General features: G+C 38.5%; 1 protein-coding gene across 1 annotated transcript; it reads right to left on the reverse strand.

The window, feature by feature from the left end:
- Positions 1-1,695: 1,695 nt before the first annotated feature.
- Positions 1,696-6,553, reverse strand: fdps (farnesyl diphosphate synthase (farnesyl pyrophosphate synthetase, dimethylallyltranstransferase, geranyltranstransferase)). Its single transcript, XM_052147364.1, has 10 exons — positions 6,407-6,553; positions 5,772-5,927; positions 5,257-5,397; positions 5,071-5,151; positions 4,148-4,270; positions 3,832-3,920; positions 3,538-3,610; positions 3,374-3,451; positions 2,971-3,105; positions 1,696-2,331 (listed from the first exon to the last, which is right to left on the reverse strand). Exons 1-10 carry the CDS (start codon positions 6,407-6,409, stop codon positions 2,131-2,133), a joined length of 1,080 nt encoding a protein of 359 aa, XP_052003324.1. The 5' UTR covers positions 6,410-6,553; the 3' UTR covers positions 1,696-2,130.
- Positions 6,554-11,660: the final 5,107 nt, after the last annotated feature.

The raw sequence follows: 11,660 nt of genomic DNA on the forward strand, positions 1-11,660 counted from the left end.
GATGAATATGTGATCGGTTTATATATAGAATATACAGAATAAACCCGTCTTGCACCAACAATCATGCCACGATCAAAATCACTGAGATCACATTTTTCCCCATTCTGATGGTTGATGTGAACATTAACTGTAGCTCCTGACCCACATCTGCATGATTTTATGCAGTGCACTGCTGCCACACGATTGGCTGATTGTGTGTCAGCAGTGTAATGTATAAAATCATAGATATTGGATCAGGAGCTTTAGTTAATGTTCACATCAACCATCAGAATGGTGAAAAATGTGATCTCAGTGATTCCGACTGTGGCATGATTTTTGGTGCCAGACGGGCTTGTTTGAGTATCTCTGTAACTGCTGATCTCCTGGGAACAGTCTCTAGAATTTACTCAGAATGGTGCCAAAAACAAACAACATCCAGCGAGCGGCAGTTCTGTGGACGGAAATGCCTTGTTGATGAGAGTGGTCAACAGAGAATGGCCAGACTGACAAAGTCTACAGTAACACAGATAACTGCTCTGTACAATTGTGGTGAGAAGGATAGCATCTCAGAATGCTATTCTGAGATGCGGGTTGGCACTGTGTGGCCATAAAAAAAAAAAAAAAAAAATTATATATATATATATATATTGTTATTATTATTATTACATTATGATAAACAAGTGTTGACCTATTTTCTCAAATAACTATGTTTACATTCTTTGCCATGGGTTCATTGTGCCACTGTACTGTATAATAGAGTTATTTACATTTGTTTAATAATGGTTTTACACTAAATTCAAGATGAATCTGGTACAGTTAAGGTTGTTTCTTTCTATTAAAATACTGCTATAGAAGAATTCCACCACGTTTAATATATATTTTGAAAAATACAGAATATTTATTTGAAATACTATTCAGTAGGCCTATATTTTACAGACCACTAAGTTACCTTCACGGACCCAGAGTTAAAACCTTGGCTGTTTTGAACTGCACAAGTAAACAAATTATTATTCACTTTCCAAACATGGTTGCAGAGATATTATAAATAGCTTTTTCCTTGCATTTCACCAAATGTTGTGGCGGAGTTAGCTTCTTCAATACATAACTTTGTAAGAAAAACCATCTATCGTTTTCTGTTTAACATTTCTCGCAGTGAATGCTTCCCAAGATCCTTCAAAGAGATCAGTCCCCACTTCAAGATCTTCAATGAGACAAGTGTAGTATTTCCTGCTTTAAATGCAAAGCTCTTGACTAGCAATTTTTAGACCAAAGCATCTAATGCACTGGAGTATAATTATTAATATAATAATCTTTCATAAAAAATTATAACATTGCCACAATAACATTGTTTTAATGGCAATTTACCTACATGCATAATATCGATCTATCTATCTATCTATCTATCTATACACATTTTTACAACTAACAACTCTGCCAAAACTTATTTAACTGCCATTTTGAAAACTTTGACTTGAAAAAAAAAAAAAAAAGAAAATGCTTACCACTTCTCATCTGAATAAGATGGGCCCTTTCTAAACATATGGTCGCATGACAAAATAGCAGTTTCCTAGAATAAAGGGACAACACATCTTACCCCACTCTCCCATTTCATGTGCATCTCTATGCCAAAAGTCCTCACAAAACGAACTTGTTTTCCTACACAAACAAACTCATTCAAACACCTCTCACAAAGACATCGATGTGAAATTATTGCTGATCAAATATCTTTATTAAAAGCACATTGCTGGCTTTCTACAACTCAGCAGTAACATTTACTGCAGTGATGATGACAATGATCAAGGAACGAACCAATGAGACAGACAATGTGTGTGTGATGCAGTCTAAAACACAGGCTTATGATCCTGGTACAACCTTTGAATGTACAGTAAAACTGTTTATCCCAGTTTTGCATAAAAGCCTTCCAGTATATTATTCAAATAATACATATTGACATTTTCTTTTTTATAGTTTTCAGGAGTGTCCAAACACTTGACACTATATATATTTAAAGTGCTGATAAAATCTATTATTTCCATATTTAGTCAACCACTAAAATCCCTCTCAGCACATTTATTTGACCCAAGTCTGTGTGCCTAAAAAATATTCAACAAAGGTTCCATTTCTAGTCCTTCCAATTCACAGAACCTTGCCTCATTTGTTCCTCTTATATATTTTCTTGGCAAAATTAAGAAAAACAGCATGGGGCAGATTCTTGGCATGGAGCTGGATGAGTTTCTGAAGGCGCTGATAGCTCTCCTCCTCATGTTGGTGGTATCGGATTGGCATTTCCAGAGTATCATACAAAGCCTTGACCCTTTCAACACTTTCAGCATCACTACGCCCATAACATGCCTAAGAGAAAGAGTAGACTGTTTAGGTCAGAAAGATTTAAACTCTACCACATTCATCTGTCTGGCACGGTTTCCATGCTGATGCAGTCCCTCTCGCTTGCATTGTGGCATAGACCTTAAAGGATTAGTAAACACAAAAATTTAAATTCTCTCATCATTTACTCACCCTCATGCCATCCCAGATGTTTATGACTTTTTTCTGCAGAACACAAATGAAGATTGTTAGAAGAATGTCTCATCTTCGTAGGTCCTCACAATCCAAGTCAATGGTGACCAAAATTTGAAAGCCTCAAAAAGTAAATAATGGCAGCATAAAAGTAATCCATACGACTCCAGTAGTTTAATCGAGGGCTCTTGAAGCAATCTAAACAATTTTGATTTGATTTAACCACTGGAGTCGTATGGATTACTTTTGTGCTGACTTTGTGCTTTTTGGAGCTTCAAAAATGTGTTCACCATTCACTTTCATTGTATGGACCTACAGGTTACCCTTAAAACCTAAAAATCTTCGTTTGTGTTCTGCAGTAGAAAGAAAGTCATACACATCTGGGATGGCATGAGTATCTGATGAGAGAATTTCATTTTTGGGTAAACTATGCCTTTGATGCTGAGAGGTGAAAGCTATCCCAAATTTTCACACCTCTAGTTCTGCTCTCTGCTCAGCAGTCATGATCCTCAGTGCAGTCACCACCAGCCAGCTGCATTTGTTGTCCTGGATATCTGTACCAATCTTTCCAGTCACTGCAGGGTCACCATAGCAATCAAGGTAGTCATCCTGTCAATAACAAACATGTTCTAAATCCTTTGGGATATGACAACCAGAGCGGAAGTATCTGATATATGTGGGCATAGCATTTATGGAGAACAGTGTACTTATCCAAGAAAGTACAGAGTAATATTAGGTAACTATGGGAACTTAATATGAGTTAAGGTTAGGGCTAGGTTTAGGGTTTGTACCTCATATTTACTGTAGTTTGTATATAGTTATTATAGTACGTAAATGTAGAACAGTACTGTAAAATAAAGTGCTACCAAACTCATACTTGTATCTGAAAGAACTCTCCCATCTCAAGCAAAATTGTTTTAGCATTGTTGTGTTCAGTCTCATTCTCAATTCCTGCCTGTAATCAATGAAAAACAAATGTAATTCTTTAGATTAAATAAAATACCAACAAACACACATACGCAAAACACATCATAAACTCACCATGTACATGGCTGCAGCCACAGGGAGGTAAAAGGAGTAGAATGCAGTCTTATATTTCACAATGGCTTTGTACCTGAGGCAAACACAGTAAATTAGTGAACAGTAAATTGGCAAATAATTTTTTGTGTCATAAATTGCATGCAGTTTCACCATAAGTGCCAAAACTCAGGCTTTTCCTTGCAGTATTTTTTTAATTACATTTTTGTTTTTTTTCCCAAGAAAACCCAAATCCCTTTCTTTGCTAGCTTTTCCATCCAGTTCCATTAACCCTTCCAGACACCCTCACCCTCTCACCTCTCAATAGTGAAGCGGTCAAGGTCGATTTTGTGTGTAGGTGCCGTCATTAGATCTAGAGCTTGCCCCAACTCTGTCTGGAAAGAGGTCTTGAAAGAAAAAGTTTCCGATTTAAGCACACCTACTGTAAATTTTCAAGTTTTAAAAAGTGCTGAAATGCCCATTTCAATCAGTATTAAAAAACATGTAGCTACATGATGCACACTATATAACAGTATTTGTGCACATTTGTAAGAGAAAACTAACTGTGTGCAATAGTAAGTTATTTTGGTGTGCATGCGTTACATTGTTGTAACTGATATTTTGCACACATTACCTCAGTAAAAAGCTCCAACAGATGGACATAATAGCGCTGTCCTCTGCAATGTCTGCGAAGAAGACGGTAGATGGCCCCTTCTAGTAGAAAAGCATCATTGATGGCATCCAAACCAATACCTTCCTGTCAGATACAAAATAGTTCAGAGAGTAGCACAGATATTAAAGGAATGTTCCAGTTTCTATACATGTTTAGCTCATTGGACAGCATTTGTGGAATAATGTTGAATACCACAAAAATGCATTTAGACTCGTGCCAGCTTTTCTTTAAAAACAGAAAAAAAGTCTGGGTTACAGTGAGGCACTTACAATGGAAGTCAATGTGGCCAATTTTTGGAGGGTTTAAATCACAGAAATGTGAAGCTTATAATTTTATAAAAGCACCTACATCAATTCTTCTGATAAAACTTGAGTACATTTGAGCTGTAAAGTTTTTTTATAATTTTTTACAGTCATTTTAAGGTTTAAGGGTATGCTGACATTACATCGACATAAATAATTGTCACACAATAGGCCATAACATACACAGAAAAGGTTAGTATGTGATTTTATCACCCGTAAATCAGGTTTACACACATATCCTTTGTGTCTCTTGGCTATACTTTTGAAACAGTGAGTATTTTAATGTTAAAAAAATTCACCCCATTCATGTTCATTGGAAATGCCTCTTCACAAACAAAATCAGCGTCAGCTCAATATTATGAGAACAAACTGTTACATGTTACAAGAAAAGCAATATTTTGATCTAATGTGCGATAGGGTTGTTTAAAAAAAAAAAAAAAAACTATTGAAAAACTATTCCTCCTTGCTGCATAAAACTTATTGGCACAGAATTATATTTGATAACATGTTTAAGTTATCGATACACTCTTTTTGAAGACATACTCATTACCACGCATCTCACAGCAAGCATAAATCAATCACCTTCTTATACCAACAGGGTTGACCTCTCCGTGTCACAGATGCATCCATGATGTCATCAGCCACCAAAAAAAATGCCTGGAGCTAGAGTGAAAACAAAAAGTGAGAGGGGAAAGACAAAATTCACATAACCCAATCCTACAGCTTTGCTATATATCAATTAATAGACAAACCAAGATCTTTACATACCAGTTCAATACACCATCCCACCAAAAGGGCACGGTGAACTTCATCAGGTGACACTTCAGATGGAGAGACCAGCTCCCGTAGAGAACCAATCACAGACAACCCTCGGTTTCTCTTACCTCCAGGAGCATTGTAGCGAAGTACCTAGAGAAACATGGCACTTGTATTTTTCAAAATACAAAAGAGCTTGATTCAGAGCATGATTCTTTCCTGATATGGGTCAAATTAATTCAGTACAGAGTGAAGGAATCTTTTTTGCTGGTGCTTTAAACAGCAAAGGCTTAGTGTGCCAGCCTCCATGTGTCTGTTCTCTGGCCAAATCGGTCTAACATTCAACATTAGTGAATGTCTGGTATGTCTATGCACTAAACCCCAATATAAACATTTAGTTGCTGACATCACAATTAGTCGTCATCATCTATGTTGTTAAACATTTTTAATTTAAGTAGTAGTTGTTGATCACAGTGTTATTTTATCTCTCTTTTAGTCTTATATGCATTTTTCAAAGTTTGCCCCACCTCTTGGAGTCTGTTGAGGGCATCAGTGAGAACTGGATCAGTGAAGTCCTGCTCCGTGAGTTCAGACACCAGCTTCTCAAACTCCCTCTCGAAGAGCTGAGCATCTGACAACATCTTCCCTTGCTGCTGCGCACCGTTACTGCACCTGCTGTCTCCCTGAAGCACACAAATAAAGTGTGATGAGAGGGAGAAATAAATAAATGAGTAGGGCACAGGGATAGACAGGCAAACATTTAAAATCTTTAAGTGCAACAAGATTCTTTAGCCATGGTTATCGGAAACAACAACTAAGTTTCTGACAAAAGTGACGGAAAACGTTTATATTCTACAGGCAGCGAAATACAATATCTTAGCTGATGTAGCTCACTAGCTATCATCAATGTGGCATGCTTTATCTGAAACGTCTTGAACAGTCGGAATACATTAGTCTGAAGAGAACATTTATTACATTACATTTTTAAGAAAAAGCGAACCGATAGTGTTACTGGGGACGCTTCACTCGCAATCCAACTTCACTCAAAAGGTTAACGTAACTGCATAAACATTGCTACTGTAGCAAGACAGTGACACAAACATAATCCACAAGATATTCAAGATTAACTTGAATCTATTTATTTATACTTATTTTGACTTACCATTGCGAACCTGTCCTTGCTCAAACTACTGACACACACATATCTGTGAGCTTTTATTTCACCTGTCGTACAAAAAAGTCAAGACGGCCTATAAAACCGAAGGCGTACCGTACCGCATATTGTAGTTTTTCAGAACATTTGTTTCTGTCTCGAAGGTTACATTTAAAATACAAATACCAAAATGCATTGCTAATGATATGTTGAGGCGTGAACGCACACGCTCATATGACATCATAAGCTTCCATTGGCTGAAGCCATCGAACGAGGATGGGCTCAAGAGGAATTAGCCAATGAGAAGAGACATGAGACGAACCAAGGATGGAGTGAATGCCAGTGGACCAATCAGGTTGTGGAAACTAGTTGGATCTTACAGCATGATATACAATAGGGGTTTCCCCCCCCCTGTTGGACGTTTACGTATTACTCGTTACACTGACAAATTTTCACTAATGAACTCTTTTTTGGGATGCTAAACAGGGTTTAAGTGGGATATTTTAATTATCCAAATTTTCCATTCCTGTATATTGTGGCAACTGATGAATTGAAGAATTTTGTTAATGCAATTTTGTTTCCTGTCCATTTGTCTATCATACCACTCTTTTAACTATGTTGTAAGATTACTGTACCTGTGAGAGTGCCAAGCAGGGCCAGAGTGTCATGTCCAAGTCAGCCCATACCCAAAGGGGGGTGGGGGTTGGCAGTGAATATAATAACAATAAAACAAGACCACAGCAAAAATATACAATATATGCAATTACTTGAAAATTATTTAAGCTCTCCATGTCATTATACCACATACAGAATTCACTTTCATTTTCTGACATAAGACTTCATTGTATGTGTTGTAAAAATAAGCGAATGTTAAAGGGATAGTTGACCCATAATTTCATCACACTCATGCCATCCCAGATATGTATTACTTTCTTCTACAGAACATGAATGTATATTTTTAGAAGAATAGCTCTGTTGGTCCATTCAAAACAAGTAAATGAGAAGTGGAGAGAAACAGATCAATAATTAAGTAATTTTTACAATAAATCTCCACTTTCATTTTCATGAGCACTCCTCTCTTAAGAGTTATTCTGTTGGTGATTTACATATTTAATGCATATCACCCCCTACTTCGCAGAGAGGAGAATTTATATTAAAAAATAATTTAAATATTGATTGTTTCTCACACACACCTATCATATCACTTCTGAAGACATAGATCAAATAAATTGTATGGATTGCTGGAGTTTCACTCATCTTTTCCTCACCCTCATGCCATCCCAGATGTGAATGACTTTTTCTTCTGCAGAACACAAATTATGATTTTTAGAATAATATTTCAGCTCTGTAGGTCCATACAATGCAAGTAAATGACTGCCAAAATTGTGAAGCTCCACAAAGCACATGAAGGCATCATAAAAGTAATCTGTATAACTCCAGTGTGTTCATCCAAATTTTCAGAAGTGATATGACAGGTATGGGTGAAAAACAGATCGATATTTAAATCCTTTATTGCTAGAAAATCTTCTACCTGAATAGCAAGGGGCGGTATGCATGAAGAATGTGAATCACCAAATACACAAGAAGAAGAATGAAAAAGTGGTCTGTGTGGTAACTCATCAAAGAACAGACCGAAGGGGAATGTAGTATGCTCTTTCACTAATCAAGTCATTTTTATTTGCATAGTGCTTTTCACAACACAAATTGTATCAAAGCAGCTTTACAGAAAATCATGTTTTATCATGTGTTAACAGACAATGAAACTGTAATATCTATAAAGTCTTAGAGTCATCATTGGGTAATTTGATTAAATATGATTGAATATTGTGTATAAATATAAATCATTAAATAATTAATAATATTTGTATTTAGAACCCCAGTGAGCAAGCTGAAGGCGACTGTGGGAAGAAACACAAAACTCCATAAGATGTTGGTTAATGGAGAAAAATAACTTTAGGAAAAACCAGGCTCACTGTGGGGGCCAGTTCCCCTCTGGCTAAACAGCATGAATATAATACTAATATGAATTATTTGCGTGCAGTGCAAGCCACGGTTTAAAATTTCTAAACTAAGTAAGTGTTAAGGCAGTGCCATTTCTAGGCATAGGCAAACTGTGCTGGGTGGGCGCCAAAGAGGAGGCCTCTGCCATTCTTGCTCGGTCAGTGTCACTGTCAATGGCTCTGCTAGATTTCCCTGGTCTTGAGGTAAGCCACCCACAGGATACAAGAATTTCCCTTCAACATTGGTCGAATCTGGACTATTCAATGACTCTGCAATGGCATTTGCGTACCTTGTGCATATCTTTTTTCCAGGTATGCCCTGCTCCAGTCAAGACTGTATAGGACAGTGGAACTGTGCAACTTTTTATCACAGCCAGGGCTGGACTGGTAATCTGGCATACCGGGCATGTTCCCAGTGGGCCGATGCACTTTGAGGCTGATCAAGGGTGGATTGGATGGGCCGCGATAAGCTAAAATGTGGTGCTACGTTATGCAGAACAGACCACAAAACGGCACAGCGATACGCAGAAAAGCTGCCACTCCCAGGTGTGTAACACATCTGGAGCCTTTCGACGTTGCTGACATTCTCACATAGTTGGGCCTTTTTCTCCAATTCTTTGTCCATGCCTGGCCACCAGAAGTAAGATCTGGACAATTCCTTTAATCTGGACACCCCTGTGTGGGTCTGGTGAAGCAGTTTTAACAGCTGAATTCACACTTGTACAGGAATGACATCTCTAGCTCCCCAAAGTGGGACTCTTCACCTTCTTGAAAACTTAATTCAATCTTCCTCTGATTGTAAGGTTGGAACTCAGGATCTACCTCTTTTGGCCATCCTCGCTGGAAATATTCACATACTCTGGACAATGTCACATCTCGTGAAGTCCAATGTCTGATTTGGATGCTATCCATAGGTGCATCCTCCAGCACATCCAATATCAGAAGCACTTTGGCTCCTTTGACTTTCTTTATATCCTCCTTAATGGGCAATCTACTCAATGGTCTGCATTGGCATGGGTGGCTCCAGGTTTGTAGACTATGGTGTATTCATAGGCACTTAGGAGTATAGCCCACCACTGCACTCTTTGTGAGCCTATCTGAGGTATTGGTTTATTCTCATTAAAAAGCTAAATCAAAGGTTTGTGATCTGTGCAGATAGTAAAGGGCCTTCCATTCAAGTATTTGTAGAAATTCTGACTCCAAACACTACAGCAAGTCCTTCTTTATCCAGCTGAAAGAATTTTATCTTTGGAGGCGTGAGTGTGGGTCATTCGCTACCATCTTCCATTTTATTAAATAACATAGCCCCCACTCTGTACGGTGATGCATCACATGCATAGTATGAGATCTTTGTCTGCAGAGTAATGTACTAGAACAATGGCAGACTGCAACAACTTTTTGGAATGCTGGAAAGCCTCTTCTTGTTCAGACTTCCACTCCCAATGCTTCTTTTTCTTTAGGAGATCATGAAGTGGTGCAATGTTGACAGATGAGGCAACATTTTTCCATAGTAGTTCAATAATCAAATGTAGGCTTTTAACCATAACTCATTTGTGGGAGCTGGTGCCTCCACTATGGCCTTCACCTTCTTTTCACAGGGTGGAGCCCTTGTGAATTCACATTATGTCCAAGACACTCAACCTCATCCTGCATGAATGCAAATTTCTCTCACTTCACTCTCAGTCCTGCATCAGCAAGTCTTTGCAGTACAATAATCAAGGTCTCCAGATGTTCTGCTGTGTCAGCACCAGTGATAAGGATGTTGTCTAAATACATGGCTACCCTGGGGATTCCCTTCATTAACACCAACATAATTCTTTGAAATATGGCTAGGGTCGATGCTACACAAAAAGGTAACCACTAGTAAGTGAACATACCTCGTTGAATGTTCATAGCTAGGTACTGTACTTCTGCGACTCTTCATCTACTACCAGCTGTTGGTAAGCATGGCTTATGTCTAACTTGGAGAACGTTTTTCCACCAGAGAGTGTGGCGAACAGATCTTCAAGGTGGGGTATCGGGTACTGCTCTAAGGATGCTGCCCTATTTTCAGTAAATGTATAGTCCCCAAAATTCCTAATGGACCCATCAGCTTTCAGAATCAGAACAACTGGGGCAGCCAAGTCAGTGTACTGTACCGGCTTGATTATGTTCTCTCTTTGTGGATGGCTTATTTCCTTATCTACTTTTGTGCGCAGAGAGTATGACACAGATCTGGGGTGGGAAAATCTTGGTACAGCATCAGAGGTAACATGAATTTTAGCTTGCACTCCTCTCAGAGTACCCAAATAATCTTTAAAGACTTCACTGTTTTTGTCAATACTCTGTGAAACAAGTCTTCTTCTGTTTGTTCTTGAAGTACTTGTCAGTCATGCTTAATCTGATCCCATGATAATTTCAGCTCTGCTTTCCATTCTCTTCCAAGTAGATTTGGACCATCTCCTGTCACTACCACAACAGGCAGCTTTTCTCTTACATAATGGTGTTCCACTTCAACCTTGGCAGCACCCAGAACTTTAATTGGTTGTCTAGTATATGTTTCCAATTTAATTTCAGTTGAATTGTGACAGTGTTTTTCCATTTCTTTCTCTTAAGCACAGAGCACAATTTGGCATCCCAGCCGGAACTGTGGAGCCTACACGTATGGCCCCTGAATGGAGCACAGCGCACAAGCTGGAACTGGCTCGGTCTATAAGGACCACCATTTTGCAAGCTAGAGCGCTGTCTATGAGACGCCTCTATGCACTAAAATGGCGTGCGTTTGTATTTTGGTGCTCTTCATGCAACAAAACTCAGTGAATTGCTCCATAACGGAGATCCTTACATTTCTTCAAGAGCAGTTGGATGCAGGTCTTACTCTGTCAGTGCTTAAGGTCTATGTAGCAATGTTCGCCAGGCGTCCGCCCCTGCAATTCATCGCACTGCCCCCGGACCATAATAACGAAGATTCCTGAGAAATGCAAGCTTGTAGTACCACCTGTTTACTCCAGAGCGCAGTAAGTAAAATTTCAGCTGTATGAGCAACGTGCAGTTTATACAGTGAAGAAAACACTTCAGTAGGCAGAACAACACAAACATACGTTATGTTCTTGCCTTCAAAACACTTGTAAAGGGATCAATGGAAAGGAGGAGGTGAGAACCAACTTGACAATATAAATAATAGTTTAATTTCAAACTAAAACAGAAGACACAAACACACACATGACGGACATGTCCATAAACTATCTCTCTCTCTCGCACAATCTTCTGCGGTCGACCTTTAT

Source organism: Xyrauchen texanus, chromosome 17, assembly GCF_025860055.1.
Source record: "Xyrauchen texanus isolate HMW12.3.18 chromosome 17, RBS_HiC_50CHRs, whole genome shotgun sequence".
Classification (NCBI taxonomy): Eukaryota; Metazoa; Chordata; class Actinopteri; order Cypriniformes; family Catostomidae; genus Xyrauchen; species Xyrauchen texanus.

Excerpts from the sequence above, each read along its gene's own strand:
- fdps (XM_052147364.1), bottom strand. Across the intron at positions 3,611-3,831 it reads GACCGCTTCACTATTGAGAG|GTACAAAGCCATTGTGAAAT; the intron begins GTGAGAGGGTGA and ends TGTTTGCCTCAG. Across the intron at positions 3,452-3,537 it reads TGGCTGCAGCCATGTACATG|GCAGGAATTGAGAATGAGAC; the intron begins GTGAGTTTATGA and ends CATTGATTACAG.